We start from the raw sequence: 23,373 nt of genomic DNA on the forward strand, positions 1-23,373 counted from the left end.
CAAACGGGAAAGGTTATGCCCTAATTCCCATTCACTGTTATACATACGAGGGCATAAACCAGCTGAAATCGGAAGCTGAATATAACAGCACCAGGGGCTGGGCAGTCGCTGGGCTTGTAAAACCAAACCTGCTTTCCATATTCTCCAGGGACATGTAAACAAAAGCACATGACTACCAGCCCCATCTGAAATACCTCATTAAACAGGGTAACATTTTTTCAGTCTTCTTAAAATACACACAAGAATGCCAGAATGATGAAAGAAGAGATGGAGTTTCTTGCAGTTATTTAAACCTTGACACTAAACATATTTCTAGTCAAAAAACTTCTCTTCTGAACCTGACAGCTTATCTTGTTATAGTTTAAAATGAGCCTCTTTCAAGTCTCTTGAAAAAACCCCTTGAAATAGGAAGAGGCTGTTTGTGGCTTTAGTTTAAAACCACAATATATTAGCAAAAATATACACTGAAACAAGCACAGCATTAAATGGTAAGTGCTGAACACCGGCTGGCAAAAGCACAGGAAAGGTATTACGGCCAAAGGCCCCGCATTCAATTTTTGGCCCTCATTACATTCAGCTGTTGGCTGAGGGTTTTTAAAGAGTGGCCCACCTAAAATACCACAGATTTTAAACATTTTTACCGGTGGACAATAGTTTTAGCCCCTTTTCTTCACATTGCTCTTGCAACGCTCTGCTGCAACAAACAGGACTATCCTCAGATACAGCAACCGCGCTGGTTCTGGATGCAATTTCTGCCAATATTCCCGATTTCCCCGTCTTTGTGGTTTTGACTGAATTCTTTATTGTTCCAAGAACACAGATTTGTGGCTTTATTTAACAAGCACTGTTAAACGAGAGTTTGTGAAAAAATTATGTAAGCATTTAACACTTACTTTAATTCTTTCTTAACCTCTTCATAATCAGCCTGTCCTTTCAGTTTTTCTTCCAGTTGCTTTAAAAGAAAGAACATGGATTTAATTATTCATATTTTTTTTTCTGCAGGCTTTCAAAATCATCTTGAAATTATTCCATATATACAGCAGCGCACAAGTGAGGGTTAATGACTCATATCTAATTTACATATATTAGAAAACAAACTATAACCAATTCAACGTAAACACAATTATACCTCGCTCTCCCTTTGTTTACAGAGTGCCAAGCATTACAGAATTCAGTAGGTCCCAATTGTTTGGAGTGTCACTGTCCCGTGTTCAATGAAGAGATTGGGGAACGATGCATTAAAAAATGGGGGAGCTGAGATTTTTGCAAAGCTGATAAATTGAGTAAACAGGCAGGATGCGTTGGCACAGACTGTATTTTTAATATGACGGTTCTTGATAACCTTATTTACATGAGAAAAAAGGACTGAAGAAGTTGTTGACAAGCCTTAGGCTTGTAAGACTTCTACAATGCCTCATGCCCAAACAAAACAGCTGTACCAAGTGGTTTTACAAGCATTACTTATTGCAATAACTAATGTGATTACACACCGGAGATGAAGCATTGAGACCAACCCAGCAGGTCTTTTTGCTCAGGTCTCGCTGACCCTGGGAGGTCTCAATGGCTTCTCTCTGGTGTGAAGATGCCACAAACGCCGAAACAAACCTCCTAACACAATCCAGAACGCAATGCCACACATTTGGACCTTACCCAAGAGCCCCTGCTCCCAACAACAGTGCCCATCACTACGGGATAAATGCGTCAGGAGGCCTAAAACATAGTGATACATAATTGATGCCGTTACGTTGCTCGTAGAAGCCACATTAATTTCCCACTAATAATTTCTTTCCTTAGCACAGGCTCACCTGATCTAAGCAAAGAAAGAACTCACTGGCCTGCAACTTCCAGGGGTAAGTTCAGGCTAGCTCTGCTTCACTGCATTTTTGGTGTTAAATCTGGCACAGAATCCCAAAGGAAACAGAAACAACACCAGGACGCACCACCCTCAAAGACAGAGCATCTACTTTGCAAGGGAAAGGAATACATGACATGAAAAACAGGGTTTTATGTCCAGGAGAGGCTGCCTTCAGTGGAAAAGTGAATTCCACAAGATCCTACACCCACTCCTGGGCTGGTCATTGGGAGGAAGACAGGGACGGGCGGCTGTCAACTGTGATGATTTTACCAAACCCATTTAAAATGTAGCCCCATACGGTTCTGCACCAGCACAGGGTGTGTGAACAGCAGATGAACAATTGGAAGTGGGCACCCCTTAACAGTGCTGTCTTCCCAAGCGCCGGTGTGTAGGTACTACCCATCCCAAAGCCGGCCAGGGGAACAAGCAGCAAACGCAGACACTGAGCGGCTCCATCACCTGAGCCACCTTCGTCACCTTAATGAGGCTTCTGCAGATGACAACGGCAGCATGATGGGGCTTTGTTGGACTTGCAGCTATTTTGCCAACTTTTACAGGGTTTCCAGCTTACCCACTGCTGACGTTTCTGCCTTGCCATCAGTACGTATAATTTAAGGCAGAAACTGCTCTTCAGTGTGGAGTTTGCACTCTATGGGACATTGATAAAACAAGCAGCCTCTTAAGAGGTCTTGTGTCCTTGAGCCCTCAGCCATCAGTAACTTGTGTGGCCATTCGGATTGCGTTAAGAAGGGAAAATAGGAAAAATTGTCTCTTTGAGCTTTGAGCTGTGTTACAGGTGTTTTGGCCCTGCTAAAAACCCCGTACTGATGTAACCAGGAAAATCCTGCTCGATGTGAGCATAAAAATCCCACAAATGAATATTAAAGATATCTGAGGTGTTGATAACCTCCAACATTGTTGAGATCTCATTATACCATGTACTACGGGATCCCAGGGCCCAAGGTGTCACTTTGGCTCTCTGGGTTTTAAGGAGGTTCAGCTACAATGTGCCACAAGTTGACGCAGCTTTGCAAGGTTCAGCTCAACGCTGAGCAAAACACAGTTACTTTAATAAGGAATCCAGCTGGACTTTCTGGTGTACCAGGTTATGCTCAGTAAAACAAAGATTACACTACAGTTCATCTCTTAACTCCGTAACTCGTCACATTTTTGGGTCTACAAGCAGATGAGCTTTTGCATTTGAACGCAATCTATATTAAATGTTATTGTGTACAAGGATATGTGATATCCTGAAAGTATTTCTGGAAATTTTAGGTTAAAAAACAAAACAGAAAAAGATGTTGACAGAATGAAGCTGTTTGGACTCTCAGGTGCTTGTAATGCTGTTACAGCAGTATGGCAACCAGCAATATTTTACTTTGAATTGTACAAAAACACACACATCCATCATTCCAAGTACCTAATGCAGAGATTGTTGCCATGGAAAATCTGCATCTAAACGTATACTTTACTAAACAAAATAAACTAACAACTGAGAATGCGATGTCTGTATATAAGCAAACCATTTAGGCACTTGGCATCTTCTCAGTCAATGCCTGGTTTAAAATGTATTAGTATGGTAACTGTCTGGAAGAACCCTGTAAAATGCACGGAACACAGTGTAACAAAGGTTCCAGCTGTGAGACAATGTGGAGGAACTAATATCTTGCACTAAATACCAACCTGGTTAATTCAGACAAAACATATTCTGATGTCCTCCAACACACAGGAACTCAGGGACCAGAGGACACAAGGAATGGACCGGTGGCACTTCTGCACACTACATTTGCAAATATTCCACGCTAAGGAATTATCTTGCATTTGATATATGAATGAGCCCGTGTAAGAGCACGCAGAGCTTGTGGCCCCTCTTAGGTTATTTAAAACAAAAATCGTTACTGTATTATGAAGGTAAACAGCATGGGCTGTATTAAGGGGCTTAAAACATCTATAAAAGCCCATTAGACTAATGCTGTAGTTCAGTTTAGGGTGACAAACTAAAAAGCTCGTATTTAATTAACCTAGGTTATATTTTTACTGGGTAGCAAGGAAGCTCTAACTCCCAGCAACAAAGGGTTAATATAATTATAGTTAGAAAAGTCTTGTTACTAGAGGACATGTTTTGATTATTAGATCAGTTGAAGAAGCAATAATTTTGAAGGTATTTCTGTATTGTTTCATTAAGTCATAGAGTATTAAAGAATTCCCCCGAGATATGGTCTGAGAACATTGCTTTAATTTGTGAAACTGTGATTCATTTTTGTGGAGGCAACCATTACAACCTCAGCTACCTTAGAAGCAATTCCTCTATAATCAAACACGAGATCAACACATCACCACTGAGATTTGGTTCTTTGTACAACAGATCTCAGACACAGCTTTGCCAGCACTTTGGGGTAGAAGTAGGTATTTCGAAATATTTTTTATAGTGCGGCAAATAAGGTTAAAGAGGGTTGAAATGACTAAAACTTTATCAATAGTTGCTGCATCAGACGCTATCAACAGGAACCTAAATACAGAGCATTAGCCAGGCAAGCCTATGAGAAAATGGAAGGAGATTACTGAAATGAAAATCAAAGACTTGCTCTGTCATTTCTGTGATCCTATTCCCTTTGAAGTTAATGGCTAAACTAATACTGACCTCAACAGGAACACGCTTTATTCCAAGAAAACCCATCAAGTGCAAGGACTCAAGATATTTTCTATCATGCTTTATGAAAAAATACCACCCCCCCCTGTAATGTGGGTGTAGCCAGCAAAATGTGTCCCTCAAAACCAGGCCTTGCTCCCTTATAAAGAGTGGTGCTCACATGGGGACAGAGGGGCAGACACCGATACCATCAATATAGAAACATAATAGGTTTCCTGAGCTCTACTGAATTTTCATAAAAATTCTGCAAGGCTGTTTTAAAACATGCAGAAAGCATATTGAACACAACACTTCCATCCCTAACAGGTATTTGTCCACCTAAATTATGCTTCACCAGAGCAAAACTAGTAACCTCTAAAAAAATAGCAGAATTAGAACAATTTCCAAGAGTTTCAATTGAACATTAAATCATTCTGATGGAGGAAAGCTACAGGCAGAGCTAAGTGGGTACTATCAACCTCCTGCTTTCAGAAAACTCTCAGACTATAAAACCTGCAAAACTATGAAGTCTTTAATGGAATAGATAAATTTATCTTGTTTACACATTGAAGCTCCAACAGTACAAGAGATGGGGAGTTACAGGAAACTGATTCATAACGCATGTCAGGAAACATTCCTCATGCTCTCTGATGGATAAAACTGGGGGGGCTACTGCACAAAGCAGAAAAGCTGCCGCAGCGAAGGGTAAAGGGGTCACTCACAAAATCGTTAAGATGCTTCTTCTGGGTTTAGTGCAGTGCTACTGGTGTGCAAATGAGTACAGGACTGGACTGCTAATTATAAATGGCAATTACTGTGCAGCAAATATACAGTTAAAAAGAATTAAATTAATATGAAGGCTAAAATGTCGTCTCTCTGGGTCTTGATTTTACTTGTTTTTATGCTCTAAATGCTACACTTCCCTTTGCTAGTGGAGAGAACTGGACGGCCTAGCAGATAAATCCAGAGATACACCCCTGCCAAATCCGCAATGCCAATCACTGGAATGGGAATGAGAAGTTTCAAAGCCTGAGAAGGATGTTCTGTGTGTTTTCAGTTCAGCTATTTCACTACATATCCACGGTAAATCATAAAATGTCCTGAGCTGGAAGGGACCCATAAGGCTCATCAAGTCCAACTCCTGTTCCTGCGCATAACAATATATATATGTTGGGGTTTGTTGCTGGTTTTAATTCTAAAGGTAGCCATGTTCTGTGAAAAACAAATTCCAAACCTATGAGAACTAGCTCAACAAAATTTCAACAAGACGTGATCGCTTAGGATAAGACATCACAGAAACTGGAATTCAACAGCATCCTGAAGAAGCCAACGGCTTTTACGGTGCCTCTGAGAACCACAGAAAGCTTACGCCAGTAACCCCCAGCAGCGGTACGTCGGCGATACCCGCGGGACGCTGCGGAGCACGGACGCCAGCCTTACCTTGAGCGTGCTGTTCTTGGCCGTCAGCTGCTGCTCCAGCTGGGAGATCTGGCTGCTGGAGTTCTCCCGCAGCTTGGTGAGGCTGCCCTGGAGCCGCTGCACGTCCTCCACCAGCTGCGCGATCTCCCGCTCCTTCGCCGCCAGTTCCACTTCCAAGCTGGAGCGCGTCAGCACCTCGATGGCCTGCTCCTGGGGGGAAAAAGAAGCGTTAGATCACGGGAATTTAAACAAAAACGCAACAAGCATTCCGGGCGGTTAGGTAAGGACCAAGCGTGGCATTGCGACTAAACCTGTGACTCCTGTGGTTGCGTGGATCTGGAACATGAACCTTTCTACCCCCCCAGACAGCTCTTTGGTAAAACAGGGATAACAGGGACAGAAACGATCTCTAAACCTGTGACTCCCGTGGTTGCATGGATCTGGAACGTGAGCCTTTCCACCTCCCCAGGCAGCTCTTTGGTAAAATAGGGATAATAGGGACAGAAACGATCTCTAAACCTGCGACTCCCGTGGTTGCATGGATCTGGAATGTGAACCTTTCTACCCCCCTAGACAGCTCTTTGGTAAAACAGGGATAACAGGGACGGAAACAATCTCTAAACCTGCGACTCCTGTGGTTGCGTGGATCTGGAACGTCAACCTTTCTACCCCCTCAGACAGCTCTTTGGTAAAATAGGGATAACGGAGAGAATAAATTTCCCTATTTCATAAGTGCACTGAAAAGATGCAGCCGTGAAAGTCAAGGGATTCTATTTAGATCTATTTATTATTAATAGTCCAAATGCTTTGACAGCTATGAAAATCTGTTCTTACAAAATACTAATCAGATGAAATATTCTGAAGTAATGGAGCAGAATTTCTTAATCAAGAACGGCGGAGTCATGTGCCTTTGGCTCTTCGTATGCACGCTGCACGGTTCAGGCAAAACTGTCAAAAATTGCCCCAAACAGCTACTTCCAATGAATCTGCTCCTCACACGAGAATTGTTTGTTGCTAACGTTATTGCTGGCAACTAAAGCCTCTCCTCCATGGGGATGAAGATAGACCTGACAGCTCTAAGATGAGGCGCTTCTCTCTATGGTCTCCATTTTGAGAAACTCCTTTTCCTAAATCAGGATCTTCCAGTTTCCCATGGCTGCAAAATCTGTGCCCAAGCCTGAACCTTCCTCACTAGATCGACTTTCCAGTATTGTAAGAGAGGACAGACAAGTTAGGAAGGCAAATCTACCCAGAAAAGATAATACAGACTAATTGTACCATGTCTTTTGTCTCCTTTTGTGTCATGAGCTCAATAGTTAAAATGCATGGAGCGCTCTGAACCTCTTCCATGCAGAACATGAGGGAAATTCCTTGTGCAGATCTGGGGAGCGCAAGGCAGCCCAGTGATCAACACACATTCCATTAAAAAGCCTAAAAAGCACCTTACAAAGGTTAATGGTTGTTCTTGAGAAAACACCAGTGAACTAAGGAAAAAGTCCATTTACCACAAGAGAGACAACGGTTGTAAGTGTTGTGAGAAAGATCCTACAGTGAAAGAGCTGAAAATTCAATGCTGTCACCCAAGCGCTTTCCTTACAATTCAAGATGATGTTGAAATCTTCTCCATACCCACTTTTCCAGAAAATACACGCACAACAAAATACCTTTTCCGTATTTTCTAAACACTCAGCTTGATGCTCAGTGACTCCATAGCATTGTATCTCACAGAGAGCTGCATGTACGAGCAGCAGTTAACAACGCTCTCCTATTACACTGAATTATACTTTAACTTGAAAAAACCTCTAATTTGCTTGCATGAAACATCACAAGTTGTATAATCATCTGCTGCTTGTGCCTATTGAGACTAGAACGTAAGGTCTGAAATAAGATAGATAATGATCATTTTCATCCTGCAGTAGTTGTCATATTAAATATAAATGAAGTGCAGAAGTACTATTAAATACAAGAAAGACCTAATGTTAAAATAATGATAAGACTAGGACACGAGATAGGAAGAGACAGGTAATTCAGAGTTACGAGTGATAGTCAGGCTTTTTTTTTGGTTTGTTTTGCCATCTGCTTGTCTATCTTTTGACTTTTCTGAGAAAATACCGGGTTGTATTAATAGATGACCAAACAGATCTGGAGGACTTATGGTTTGTTACTCATTCTGTGCAAATGCATTTTAAAGCAACCATGTGTTTCTCTGACACCGATGTCAAGCATGTATGTGGCTTGCAAGAAAAAAAAGGATTACAAGGAGTCTGATTTCTTTTGTTTGTTAACTCTGCTGCTTGTAAGTAGACTAAATTTCACTTAATTGCATATTTACATTTAAATACTCCCATTTCTCCTCTGGCAGACAAAAATCAAACTAATCTGTGTCCTCATGTGTGGTACCTGTGAACCCAGGACCAGCTGCAGTCCTGCACCCGCACCCTGTGCCCGCTAGGTCCCATTGGCACCGCCAGCATCCCCAACAGCTTCATTTAGAAATGCATGGAGGACCAAACAACCAGCCGAACCTTTAGGAGCACAGGATATCTTCTCCATTATCTAAGGTGCTTTTACTGGCTTTCTAGTTGTGATTCTCAGTTTAGATATATTCAGTGAAAAACGGAATGATACCGGGTTTATTTCTAGTTCCTCTGGCAGCCCGTTTGGACACTAAGAATGACACGAGCCAGGTGTGGCCAGGCAGCAGGTCCTCAATAATACAGCCAACCCTGGGCAATGCCGGTCCCTTGATTTTGCCTCTGCTGATGCTCCTTCGATGTGAAATAAACCACCCCGAGAGCTGCTGTGATCCGCTGGGACCGACTGAGGAGATCTATGGAGCACACAGCAGCCGCCACGGAGAACAGGGACCTCTCTCCTTCCCCTGGTCTTCTGCAGCCACCAACCCTCTTCAAAGCCCAACCAGCATCCCAAAGGAACACAATTCCATAGCAGCTAAAATATGACTCCAAGCAGATATTTTCATAGCTGCGAGCATAAATTGAAAGAGCTGTACTGCCGGGAACCTGTAAGAGTCAGTAAATATTTCCTCTCACCACATCAGGTGCCTTCTGGATCTGCGTAGCGAGCTGGAGAGATTTGTTGGCTGACGAGAGCTGCTCCCTTAAGGTCTCTGCCTCTCTCTGAGCCACCTCTGCCCTCTGAAGGAAATGAAAAGGGGTGAAAAGAGAAAGTACATTCAGTTTAACAACTGACAATTATTACAAGAACATTCATCAATTCATGCCTGACTGAATATAATTGATTTTCCTAAACACTCAACCTAATAAATGTTAGAAAAAAACATAGAATGTGATGGATTTTTATTTTAAACAGTACAAGGAAGAAATAATTGAGCGATTATGACAGTAATTTAACGCTAGGAGCAAGGAATCCCCTGCTGATACTAATGCTGCGGCCCACTGAATTTCCCAGACTGAATAAATACAAGTGGAAATGGAGTCTTTTTATTCAATTTCTTTCTATTCTCATAGACCAAGCAGATTTTATTGCAAGGTTCCTCATGGGAATAATTCTCACGGGTAAATGCTGAATTAAAAGATATTCTGACCATTCTCTCTAACACGCATACAATGTGGTGGGCTGTCTTTCTTCAGTAATTATTTCCCAAAACATGAATTGTTAGACTCTGTTCTTTCAGTGGGCCTATTTATTCAACAACATTTAACCCTAAACTGACAATTTTGCACAGATCAGTCACCAGCTGCTGAGGATTTACGCAATATCTGATAAGCCTGTGACTTGGCTACCGGACAAAATTCCCATACAAATATTGAATAATAACCGAAAGGAGAAAAGCAGAGTTATGAGGAAAGATTGTACTAGAGTTTGGGGAGAGACGGATGGATCAGTAACTTCAGGCAATAAATAGAAGAAAAGCCCTTTCCATAACTGTATAGGCTTCTGTTAAGAAAGCAGAACAAAACCAGGTTGTTTCTACAATACATATTCCTCTTGGTCAGACCCTCTTCTCACTTTTTTGTAGAAGTTTGTTTTATTTTTATAAAACCACATTGCTTACCTCCTTGGGTAATGACAGCTTGCCAGCTGGGCTCTGCAAACCATGCTGCGCTTTCAGCAGAAAACAACTCAGATAATTTCCTATCTCCACTTCCAGCCCATATCACCAGCTCTTCCAAACCCACGAACTGCCATTAATCGAGGTCAAAACTTTTACTGACCAACTTTTACATTGATGGGTCCCTCCCTGTATTGCATAATAAATTCATTTTTAAGGCATCAGAAGTGCCGTATTTCTGTGTGCCAGACTCCCTGCTTTGTCAGCTAATCCTTTTGAAAACCTCAGTCATTTAAAATAGCAAATGAGCAGCATAGGAGAAAGTGACCTGGGGGTCCTGGGGACAGCAGGATGGCCATGAGCCAGCACTGGGCCCTTGTGGCCAGGAAGGCCAATGGTACCTGGGGTGGATTAGAAGGGGGTGTCAGTAGGTCAGAGAGGTTCTCCTGCCCCTCTGCTCTGCCCTGGTGAGACCACACCTGGAATATTGTGTCCGGTTGTGGCCCCTCAGTTCCAGCAGGACAGGGAACTGCTGGAGAGAGTCCAGCGCAGGGCAACAAAGATGCTGAAGGGAGTGGAGCATCTCCCGTGTGAGGAAAGGCTGAGGGAGCTGGGGCTCTGGAGCTGGACAAGAGGACACTGAGGGGTGACCTCATTTATGTTTGCAGATATCTAAAGGGTGAGTGTCAGGAGGATGGAGCCAGGCTCTTCTCGGTGACAACCAATGATAGGACAAGGGGTAATGGGTTCAAACTGGAACACAAGAGGTTCCATTTAAATTTGGGAAGAAACTTCTTCTCAGTTGAGGGTGGCAGAGCCTGGCCCAGGCTGCCCAGGGGGGTTGTGGAGTCTCCTTCTCTGCAGACATTCCAACCCGCCTGGACACCTTCCTGTGTAACCTCATCTGGGTGTTCCTGCTCCATGGGGGGATTGCACTGGATGAGCTTTCGAGGCCCCTTCCAACCCCTGACATTCTGTGATTCAAATGTACAACCTATACCCCTGTGTGTGCGCATGGTCTGTGACTCACTAGTCAAAGCAGAGACTGTCTGCATGTTTAATCAATCAGTAAACTAACGGCAATCAAATACTAAATGCATCATCTGCGCTATTTGCTCACAACATTATATTAAATGATTTTGCATAGGTTCTACAGCTGTAATTAAAATGTAATTTGAAGAAGTACGGTAACATGGCTCTGATAATCAGAGCATGGGACATAAGCTATTGTGTGCATGAAAAAAAACTGTAGGAGCATTAAAAAGGCACAAAAAGAGAAACTTTTTTTATGCAGCTGGAAAATATTGGGGTTAAAAAACTGAATTAACAATAAAGATTAAGATAAATTATTTTCTTGTACATTATTAGACATGGATATACATATATTGATCTAATAACCAGTAAACAGCTCCAGCAAGCGGGACAAGTTACTACACCGTGGCACTTGCATCTACTGCTGTATAAGTAATGGGTTTTGCAGCCTTAAGCAATTCTGCTGATGGTTTCCATCCACAGCAGCATTGTTTGGAGAACCTATTCAGCTTGCATGCAAGCAAACCACAGAGGATATTTCTAATAGATGTTACATCTGCATACGCAGTAAGCTGTCAGCTGCCCTTTCTGCAGAGCCTCCCCAGCCAATTCAGAACACCTGTTGTAACCCTGTGAATAATATCAGACAAGATTTCATACTATGCCTTGTTAAAAATACATCAACGGAAACTTTGGGCAATTCTGTTTGGGAAAGACTGGTCAATTTTGCCTTTTTTTTTTTCCTTCCAGAATGGAAGCTTTTTAGAGCCAGAATTAGAGATGCGTTCAATGTCTGGAAAGCACTTTTGGGTGCTATCGCAATATGAATTATAAATTACACACAGAAACCTGTTAAAAGAACGGTAGGGTTTCAAAATGGAGCACTTAGGAGTTTTGAAAAGCCAACCCCAAGGCCTCAGGTACGTTTGGGCACCCCCGTGCGCAGGGCTTGGGCAGGCAGGCTGGAACCACCCAGCAACACGCTGTTATTGCTTCTTCCCAACAAGCCCACCTACTCCATTCAGTCCTCAGGACGAACACTGTTCTGCGAATGAATATTTTGCTTTGTCCTCCTTGTTCCATGCGTGACCTCTGTGGCTTATTTACTGCAAACTAATCCCCCCCTCCTCTGCAGACAGGATTATTCGCTGCCTCATGGGCTGTGTTCTAGTTTCCGCCACCGAAGGATCTAAGTGCTTCAAGAAGCGTTAACGAATGCACTGGCACAAGCCCAAATTTTCAGCTATATGGGTGCCATTCAGGCGTTCTGCTTGTCGGTGTCACCCACAATCTCACCGTATCACCATTCAGGTGCCACCCAAAATCTCACTGTATGGCCATTCGGGTGCTCTGCTCAGTGGTGTCACCCACGATCTCACTGTATGGCCATTTGGGTGCTCTGCTCGCTGGTGTCACCCACAATCTCACCATATGGCCATTCGGGTGCTCTGCTCGCTGGTGTCACCCACAATCTCACGGTATCACCATCTGGGTGCTCTGCTCGCTGGTGTCACCCACAATCTCACCATGCGGCCATTGGGGTGCTCTCCTCACCCATGTCACTCACAGCCTCACCACCAGCGCCGGCAGCGTTTGGCCGTTGTCACCCACACCCAAGGCCCCATGTAGTGGCTGCCGTGCCGCTCCCCTGTAAAACCCTCTGTTTTTTCCTCTCCAACCCCTACCCCTCTCTGCTTGTCACTTTGTCCCCTTCCTAATGCATTTTGGCCGCTGGAAGCACCGCTTCTACCTTCGCTGAGCTTCACAGCCTTTAGCTTCAGGACGACAGAAGCAAGCTCGGACTTTGCACGACCTAACGAATCCACGCGAACTCCCAGAATTCATCTTACCCCCACGCTTTCCTCCTTTCCTTGTGGCTTCTTCTCCGAACGTCCTTGCAGCAGCCCTGTCCTGCTCCTTCTCCTCCCTCCCCAGCACCTCTGCTCCCCGTTGGGCAGGGACAGCCCGGGGAAGCGTCTCCCCTCCCAGTGCTCCCAGTCAGAGCGGCACTGGACCTCCCATTACAGCCAAGAGAAGAAAAACCTGGCTGGCTAATGTTCACCCGGCGACAGACTGCAGCGTGCTCGGGACATCAAAGCCGACAAATTCAAACCAGATTCTGTTGAGTTTGTGTGAACTGGGTTGGTGGTTTTTTTTCTTCAGACGCTTATAGGTTGGCCAAACTTGGGGCTTTTTTTTTCTTTTGCTACTTGAAGCAACAGAAAATACAGCCCTGAGAAAAAGGCAAACCCTCCCTCATCAAGCGCCAAGCCCCTTCTCTTCAATATGGGCACAGCAGGCTCCTCACCAAAACCAAGAACAACTCCTAACGCGTGGGGAGGACTGGAGTGTTTTTCCTAATCTTATTCTTAGAAATGGTTGGACAATTTTTCCTGAATAAGAAAAGAGAATGCAGCCAGAGACAGATGCTCAGTGCGGAAAATTGCTAAAACCTAGCGATCTTGCACAACTTGGAGCCACTGGAAAGTTCACGCGACCTTCTCTTTGTGTGACACTGTCCCACTTTGGCTAAGAAATGCGTATGCCAGAGTACAGTTGCTTTCTATAAGTTACTGCTGAAACTCTTGGCTTCTTACTTCCAAATCTACTATGCAGAGCCTAGAAAATACATGATGAGCAGTGACGGTGACACTACTGCTTTGATAAAGATCATGCAAATCCGGCATTGTCTAAAAATGCTGTTTTTTTGGATAGCTCAGTCATGCAATTCCCTGTAATTTCCATGTTGCTGTTTTTCTAGCATAGAGGTGCCTCCCTGGTAACAAAATATTTCAAAATACTTTCATTCGCCTTAATATAGCAGGTAAATATTGTGCTGTTCACAGTGGAGCCAGCAGGTCATGATCGTAATGCTGCCGTGTGCTTTCTAATTAAAAAAAAGTCTTATACAATATATCCAGTTTAAATTATTCTCATTGTTTCCTGACACGATAATGAATAGCATGAACTGAGTGCTCTTCTCCTTACAGTAAAATGTTAATTTGATCAAAGACCAGCGGTGTGAATAGTAAAATGAGATACTTGCAAGCAAAAAAGTAGAACCTTTCCCTTAAAGTTCCACCAGTCAGTCTTATTACTTATTACATGCTAAATTCAGTGCTGCACGTGGCAAAATCTTCCTATGGGCTGGAAGTGTATATTAACGTGTATTAACGTCACTGATTGGAAATTATAATATTCTGGGAATCAAACAATAAAAAATTCAAAGATGCTATATCCCAAACTATGATAAATCATTTATTTTGACAAGTAAGGGTAGTTTAGTTTTAATTATTTATTATTATACTTCGTAGCACATCAGAAAATATGCAGTGATTTATTGTGCAAAATGAAATCTTAATAAAATGAGTCCCTTCCCCAAACTACAGGATTATTAAATCTTCATGGAAATGTGAGAGTGAACTCTTGGGTTATTTTTGTTATCGGGCTGGTGGCTTAGTGAAGTGGGGAAGGAGTAGGTGACACGTCAGAAGGCTGTGCTGCCATCCAGAGACCTGGACAGGCTGGAGAGTTGGGCAGGGAAAAATGTAAAGAAATATAACAAGGGCAAGTGTAGAGTCTTGAATCTGGGTAGGAACAACCCCAGGTTCCAGTATAAGTTGGGGAATGAGCTATTAGAGAGCAGTATAGGGGAAAGGGACCTGGGGGTCCTGGTGGACAGCAGGGTGACCATGAGCCAGCACTGGGCCCTTGTGGCCAGGAAGGCCAATGGTACCTGGGGTGGATTAGAAGGGGGTGGTCAGTAGGTCAGAGAGGTTCTCCTGCCCCTCTGCTCTGCCCTGGGGAGACCACACCTGGAATATTGTGTCCAGCTGTGGCCCCTCAGTTCCAGTAGGACAGGGAACTGCTGGAGAGAGTCCAGCGCAGGGCAACAAAGATGCTGAAGGGAGTGGAGCATCTCCCGTGTGAGGAAAGGCTGAGGGAGCTGGGGCTCTGGAGCTGGACAAGAGGACACTGAGGGGTGACCTCATTCATGTTTACAGATATCTAAAGGTCAGTGTCAGGAGGATGGAGCCAGGCTCTTCTCGGTGACAACCAGTGATAGGACAAGGGGTAATGGGTTCAAACTGGAACACAAAAGGTTCCACTTAAATTTGAGAAGAAACTTCTTCATGGTGAGGGTGGCAGAGCCTGGCCCAGGCTGCACAGGGGGGTTGTGGAGTCTCCTTCTCTGCAGACATTCCAACCCGCCTGGACACCTTCCTGTGTAACCTCATCTGGGTGTTCCTGCTCCATGGGGGGATTGCACTGGATGAGCTTTCCAGGTCCCTTCCAGTCCCTGATATTCTGTGATTCTGTGAAAATACGCCATTCCTATTGCATTTAGTTATATTTTGGCTTTAGCCAAAGACATCCAACCCATCCAAGCTCGGGATGAGGAGGGAACCAGAGAGGGATTTCTCTGTCTCTCTCGTTAGGTTTACGGTTTGGTGGAAAATTAAAATTCAGTTTACACCTTGCACTAATGACACAAAGGAGAGAAACAGAACTTTGCGGTCACCACCCCTTTTTCTTTCTAAGCAGAAAATCGCAAAGCTCACTGGTATTTAAAGGTAATTATTTCTAGGAGCTAGTAATTTCTTCTGGGGATGATCGCACACAAACAAGCCCAGAAAGCTCCTGCATGAAACAATTCGAGGATCCAAATGAGAAAAAAAAACACAAAAGGAAAAGAGAGGTGATGGAGTCTGAAGACTAAAAATGGTCCTCGCTTCACCCAACTGGAACCAAGGGTGGGAGTTCCAGGACTAAGTCTGTCCCCATGGATTTAATAATCCAAAATATGGACACCCGGATCAACATCAGTGAGAACATCCACACCCTCCTACTGCAGAATTGGGGAGGGAAACGTCACCCTCACCTCTCCAGAGCCAGAGAAAGAGATTTTCAAGACATATCAAGTATTTTAAAATGCAATAGCAAACATTTTTCACGTATTCAGTGGAAACATTTTGCTGTTCTGTAAATTTCTGCTCCGAATCCCAGTGGTTTGGGTCAGTGTTAATTCCAGAGCAGCAAAAAATCACATCCAAATCAGCAAGGCAGGCTGTCCTCAAAGCAGGAGTCATGCTGAGCATTAGTCTTTAAAGGTAGCCGTAATAATGGGGAATAAGTACTTACTGAAATGGTAAAAGGAAATGTTAATTTAACTATTAAATACATAATTACGTTAAGTACTTGTTTCTGCAATTGTAACACTTCAGCCTGATGCAAACTCACTTTCTGGCTTGTGCAATGCATTTAATTTCTTCCATTTCTTTTTTTTCAGCTCTAAAGAGGTAAAACACAGGAATTGCTGCTACAAAGATGACTTAGTTATAATTTAGAAAAGTGTTTTATAAAGGTAAAGCATCACACAGGACAAGGACTATGGGCCTATTTCACAGAATCACACAGAATCACAGAATGTCAGGGGTTGAAGGGCCCTTGAAGCTGGGTGAATTATTGCTACAACTTTGCAAAGCACACGGCCTTTGCAAAAATCACACAATAATTCTACCAAAACACCTTTAACACCTACATCATTTCTAAAAAATCTACAGATTTTCAAATAATCACTAGCACTTTCATAAATATCTAATGCTGTCTACGAAAGTTATTTGACAGAACTAAAAACCCACTGTGCAAACCCCAGTTTTACTGACTAAATGATCAACCCAACAACTTACAAATCTGCCTTCTGCTTCATTTTTCCAATTTATAAAGAAAGATATATATATAAATATATATAAAGAGGAAAGGCTGAGAGAGTTGGGGTGTTTGGCCTGGAGAAGAGAAGGCTCTGGGGAGACCTTACTGAGGCCTTTCTGTACTTTAAAAGGGCTGATAGAAAGATTGGGACAGAGTTTTTAGTAAGATGTGTTGCAATAGGACAAGGGGTGATGGTTTTAAATGAAAAGAGGGGAGATCGAGGCCGGACACGAGGAAGAAATGTTTTACAACAAGGGTGGCTCATTGCAGGGGGGTTGGACAGTAACTAACGTGAAGAACAACATACTTTCTGTGAGGCTACCAAATTCACATCTGCAGGAACAAATTATGACTTCTTTGCTCTCCTGCACGGCACAGTCTGATCTAACCCTTGCTAAAAATGTAATAAGGCAAATAAAATGTATTGGAAAAGGAAGGGAAAAGAAAAGTCCACAGGAGTCCACAAAAGCTGGAGCTGCGGCAGGTCAGGCCTCCCTAGGCTGGGCTCCAGGAGCCCTAGTGCTGAGACCTTTTAATTAATTTGGGTAAACCAGTTACCTGCACGTCCAGGTAGGGGCCAACATGATGGATTTACAAACACAGACTCAAGAATAACTATAGCAGGAGACTCAAGTTTGAATTATTAGAAGGTAAATATATGGCAAGGACTACTCTGTTGTGCACAAAATCCTTACAGAGTGTCCCTAAAGAGCTGTATTTTTCTCTTAATTTGTGTATTTTCTTACTCTACACAGTTATGACCGCTAAGTGCCTCTAAAAGAACTGTCCTGAAATCCAAAAGAGAAGGAAAAGAAAATCAAAGTCATACTTAGAATTTCACAAGGAACTCGTTTAAAATCCTACCTGATTTGCTCTTTCCAGGTCTGTCATGATCATCTCGATTTCATCAGCCCTGGGAGAACAAGAGAGCAGAAGCACCGTTATCACACAAAGAATGCCTGCTATATGAGTTCATGCACTGCACAATTGCGACATTCATTCCAACAATACCAATTTTCAATGTTTTTTAAAAGGACACAGTCAGACTGATCAGCTAAGCTCAAATCCTCTTGGGTTTCAGCTCTGGGTTCTGCTTTGTGAGTCTCCAAATCCTTTGCCTGCTCCCTTTTTGCAACACAACAGCGCATCGATAACTGAGCACATTCATTAGGTCTTTGAAGATCTTAGTCCCCGACCTTCAGCAGAAGGGCAGGATCATCTTTCCTATGCGTAAAGGTGCTTCACAAGTGGTAATTATGGAGAAATCAAAGACTACAGCTCTTCAGTCAGCTACTTGTACAGATGTCCACAAGAATAGCCTGTTACTCTTCTGTTTCAGTTTGCGTATAAGTTTGGTTCTAAATTCAGCTAAAAAAAATAATCATGATGTCAAAGAGACCAAGAAATTTCATTTTACATTATGCAGAAAAGAGTTTTTTGACACAGATTTATCAAACTCTAAATTTTGACTCATGTTCTTAATGTACTTTATAAAGCTTAACAGGAAAGTCAAAGGGTTGAAAACTACAAGAATAGTCAAGGAAGAACAGATCCTTTGCGTACGTGTGTTAGGCAGCAGGTACCAGCCCTGAACCTTTACAAACCCAGCATTTCTAAGACTTTACTCACACAAATGGCTCTAATCTTTAAGTATTTTTTTTACCATCATGCTGAATCATGGGCAAATATTTCCCACTCGTACTCTCACCTGTGAAAGGTACCGGGAAAAGAGCCCACAGAGCTAAAAGTATGTTCTGTATCAATACAGAAAGACGTATTACTGCTCCCCAGACATTTTGCCTGTCTTGTATCTCTGGACCATATGGAAGCAATAAACACTATCCTCATCTCCTCTGAACAGCAGCTTTAACCAGCAAGTCCTTTTGCAATCTGCCAACACCATAATGTCTGTTTTTTGTTTTTAATCTGCAGCAGATCATTATCAGTAAAAGCTGTGAAATACTGGAATTCCCTTCTGCTGCCGATGCAGACAACTCTGGGTTTATTTTTTCTGCTGATCCCACAGAACAGCCCTTTTTCTATGCAGGTGTTTGCATGGAAAGATGGTTAATTGAAGTACATCAGGGTACCGGCACACTCGACACTAGATCATTACACTGAATATTGACTCGCTCTTCAACAGCATTTTAGGTTTCTGCGTGCACACTTAGGGAAATGCAGTAAAAGATCATAATAAGTAAATGTGCGTGTATATAAATTAATGGAAAATTATTTTTAATTACAGCCTTTAATGTTGTCTGGGCAACACGAATTGCCTTTTGAAAAAGTCTTTTGGACAATAATGGAAAACAGATTAACATGTGTTTTCTTGTGCAGGAGAAGCTAATGTACTCTTGCATTGGGAAAAAATCACGCACACGATGTTTTGAATTAATAATAAATAATAGACATTAGTTACTGAATCAAACAATCACTCTTTGGGCAAATAAGGATTCAAAATGCACAGGGAGAAACCAGAAGAGTAACCCGGGCAGGTTAACATAAGCCTATGGTAACACTTTTAGCCTCTGCAGCTGTGAAATACGCCTTTTGCTTTAGACTCCAGACCCAAAATATTTGGCCACCTTGTTAATCAGCATACAGAAAATACAGTATTTCAAAGGGAAAAGAGGTCCATAAAACCATGCAAAGTGACCCCATTATGTATCTATGACAGAGATGAGGGAAGAGAACATCTTAAAGCGCCAAAAAAAGCACCACCACCAAACCCCCACAAAAATGTTTCCCAGCATTTCATAAATATTTTTAGCTGGGATAGTTTAAGGATCCTCTTTATATAAGCTTATGCATTCACGTTGAATTTATATGTGGATGCCTCAGGTTCTATGGAGCCAGTGAATGATGTCTGGCTTTTGTCACACGCCACCCGCATCGGAGCTGGGAACGTCCCATCCCGACGCGCCGGCTGCAGCTCCGCCGGACCCGCTCCCGCTCCCTTCACTGCACGGGCTGCAAAGCAACCAAGTCACCGTCCTCCCTCCCAAAAAGGGGGTGGAAGTATCAGCCAAAGGCCTGAAAAACCGCACAACTTGAGAAGAGCAAAGGACCCCGAGGAAAAACGAGGCGCAGGGACTCAGGACAGTCCTATATTGAAACGGACAGAAGTATTAAGATTGGTATTTGTAAGCTGTTTTGGCCGGGGTCAGGATTTAAGAGCTATATTACAACACTGGTATATGCAGCCAATTCCAAAAAAAAAAGAGGCGATCGAGGATATAGAACGTCATAAAAATGACATTTCTGCCCTTCAGCGCGCACAGATAATTCCGACTGAAGCTGGTAGATGTGTCAAACTGTAGCCAAGGGCAAAATTGTCCCTTTGTCCTTGTATCCAGACACTGATCTTGAGCTCCCATTTCCCCTCATACATTTTTTTCCTACCCAGCTTTTGCACAGACCGTGTGTCTCTGTACACCTAATGAATGGATACAACACCCCCAACAAAACCCAAGCACAACCTCTCCAGTGGAGCACTCTGCACACCAGCGCGGGTTAATGCTGCAACCAGAAATGTTATCTTTAAGTAAAGTAATGAATTAAATGACTCGTTATTCTTTCCTAGCGCAAGTGTCAACAGCATTCAGAGGAATCTTCCAAAGGAATTCAGTCTTTTCATTTTAAAAGCTCAGCTACCACATCAGAAGCTGGCACTCAGCAGTCGAAAGTCACTTATTTGAGAAAGTCTCTAATAGCTACGTTCACTGTTTGCTCAGCAGAAGCATTTATTATAAAATAAATTACAGTTCTCACACCTTTTATGCACTCACAGAAACAACTTGATTTATTGGATTTATTGTTTACAAAGCACCCTGTCGAATTCAAACCTGCAAGGGACAAGGAAACTCCGCTTTGGCTGAGTTAGTCCCACACGGGTCATTTTTGATGTATTCGCCATCCACCGCATCTGCTCATTTTCAGCCCTATTTCAATATTTATTTTTAGTTCAACAGAATGACTTGTCAGGCAAAACACCACCCAGCCCAAGGCTGCGGCAGCTTGTCCTGCAGCTTTGCATTGAAAATCTGGGGAGAACCTTGAAGGTAATCATGGCCAAATTTAGCAAATCCGTGGCTATACTGACCCTAAATTGCTGACCAGAGCCATTCCACCTGAACTAAACTCACTTGGAAGAGACACAGATCTGATGATTTTACTTTTTCCCTCCTGAAGCAACACGCAGCTCGAGCTCTTGGAAGTTCCCGGATTCCCCCATCACCCCAAAGAGAAAAACCCCAAAGGTCTGTGTTTCTTTGGACAGATACAGAGAACGAGGGTAATTAGTAACAATAAGACCTTCTGCTAAAATACAGTGATATTTATGGTGTTTTAGAGCAGATTTTTACATGGCAACCCAAAATGATTCAGGGCTTGTCAATGGTGATACTTTCTAAACATTAAAACAGATCATGTTGTGTGCAGGACCAAATATGATCTGCGCTGTGTAGCAGTATAACCATTCATCTGATCTAATTCCTTATGATCTCTGTGTTAGAGGAAAACCAACCATGTAAGCAAGAGAGTTCTTCTGTGTTACAGCGAGTTTGTTCTAAGGTTCAACATTTTCAGGCTAAGAAATTTAGGAAATCAGATTTTAAGCGTTTGGAGCTACAGAATAAGCATTACCAGGTAAAAAGAATCTGAGCTGCTGAAAGAGCATGACGATGAAACACTCTATTATTTCTTCTCTTGCTACTGTATCTGAAGTGAAACCCAAAAAGCATTAAAAGCTATAGATTTTACAAGGTATACGCTTTTACCAGTTATGAAAGAGCTCTCAAAGCTTGCACGCCATCTAAAAAACAAACCAACCAACCATTTAAGGAATTTAAAGAAAAGCACACCACTTTTCAGTTTGATTGCTTATAGGAAATAAAAACTCCAGAAAGGCTCAGCTTTCTTTTTAAGATCAAGATAACCCATTAGATTTGAAGAGCACAACAAGCAAACAAATTCAGGAACTGGGAACATGGAAGAAGCTCAGTTTCTTTTTCTAAACAAAATTAAATCAGATGAAACTGTTTCCCTTAACATACTCCTGCAAAGGCTGGTAGCCCATGGCTTGGACACGTGCACTCTCTGCTGGGTTAAGAACTGGCTGGAGGGCCGGGCCCAGAGAGTGCTGGTGAATGGGGCTGCATCCAGCTGGCAGCCAGTCACTAGTGGTGTTCCCCAGGGGTCAGTGTTGGGTCCAGTCCTGTTTAACATCTTTATTGATGATTTAGATGAGGGGATTGAGACCATCATCAGCAAATTTGCTGATGACACCAACTTGGGAGGGAGTGTCGACCTGCTGGAAGGCAGGAGGGCTCTGCAGAGGAATCTGGATAGACTGGAAAAATGGGCCAATTCCAATGGGATGAAGTTCAACAAGGCCAAGTGCTGGGTGCTGCACTTTGGCCACAACAACCCCCTGCAGCGCTCCAGGCTGGGCACAGAGTGGCTGGAGAGCAGTCAGGCAGAAAGGGACCTGGGGGGACTAATGGACAGGAAGCTCAACATGAGCCACCAGTGTGCCCAGGTGGCCAAGAAGGCCAATGGGATCCTGTCCCGTATCCAAAATAGCGTGGTCAGCAGGACAAGGGCAGTGATCCTTCCCCTGTGCTCTGCATTGGGGAGGCCACACCTGGAGTATTGTGTTCAGTTCTGGGCCCCTCAGGTCAGGAAAGAGATTGAAGTGCTGGAGCGGGTCCAGAAAAGAGCAACAAGACTGGGGAAGGGACTTGAACACAAGCCCTATGGGGAGAGGCTGAGGGAGCTGGGCTTGTTTGGTCTGGAGAAGAGGAGGCTCAGAGCTGAGCTCAGCACTCTCTAGAACTACCTGAAGGGCAGTTCTAGCCAGGTGGGGATTGGGCTCTTCTCCCAGGCATCAGCAATAGGACAAGGGGCCATGGGCTTCAGCTCTGTCAGGGGAAATTTAGGCTGGAGATTAGGAAGAAATTCTGTGCAGAGAGAGTGGTCAGGCATTGGAATGGCTGCCCAGGGAGGTGCTGGACTCACCGGCCCTGGAGGTTTTGAAACTGAGATTGGACATGGCACTTAGTGCCATGATCTAGTGAATGGACTGGAGTTGGACCAAGGGTTGGACTGGATGATCTCTGAGGTCTTTTCCAACCCAGTCAATTCTGTGATTCTGTTAAAAAAAAAAATCCTAAACAGCAGGAAGTGATTCATTTGCAAGCGAGAATAATCTGGACTTTATGATTAAAATCCAGTTGATCCAACTTCTTCATCTAGAGACTGGCTTAAAGAGGCAGAAACAATTCCTTTTTTATTAACATGACAAGCGGATGGTTTGCCAAATCTTGTGGCTACAGCCCCCTGAACATTCAAACTTACTGAACCTTGAAGGAAACTGCTGTTGGATTCTTTATACATGGAAGGACTGAAAAACACAGATGACACTTTGGAAATTGCAGTCGGTGGTGTGGCCAAGAAACTCCACTAGCAGGGCACTTCAGTATTTTGCTTTGGAAAGAAAACCAAACAACATTTTTTCCCACACATTTGTTTTCTTTCAAAACATGTATAAGTTTACTGGTCAGAGCGAACGGTATATGGAGCCACTGGGGCTTGTTAAAATGTTCTAATTACTGAAACATTTACGCAGGCAATTTCAAACTAAAAGCAGGCCATTATCAACTGATGTGCATTTATTTTTAATTAAGAAAA

At 43.2% G+C, this 23,373-nt stretch overlaps 1 protein-coding gene across 6 annotated transcripts in view; it reads right to left on the reverse strand.

Moving 5' to 3' along the window:
• Positions 1-23,373, reverse strand: part of CUX1 (cut like homeobox 1) — a gene marked incomplete at both ends in the record, with an annotated part of 256,649 nt that overhangs the window by 75,088 nt on the left and 158,188 nt on the right. For 4 of the 6 annotated variants that reach the window (XM_080356937.1, XM_080356939.1, XM_080356935.1 and 1 more), the window contains 4 exons: positions 894-952; positions 5,925-6,113; positions 8,957-9,061; positions 17,548-17,596. In XM_080356937.1, the coding sequence (XP_080213063.1) occupies positions 894-952; positions 5,925-6,113; positions 8,957-9,061; positions 17,548-17,596 (402 nt within the window). The remainder of the gene's footprint in view (positions 1-893; positions 953-5,924; positions 6,114-8,956; positions 9,062-17,547; positions 17,597-23,373) is intronic. The other 2 variants (XM_080356936.1, XM_080356938.1) reach the window with 1 other exon arrangement.

The sequence above is a fragment of the Nesoenas mayeri genome (assembly GCF_963082525.1).
Source record: "Nesoenas mayeri genome assembly, chromosome: 20".
NCBI classification, from domain to species: domain Eukaryota; kingdom Metazoa; phylum Chordata; class Aves; order Columbiformes; family Columbidae; genus Nesoenas; species Nesoenas mayeri.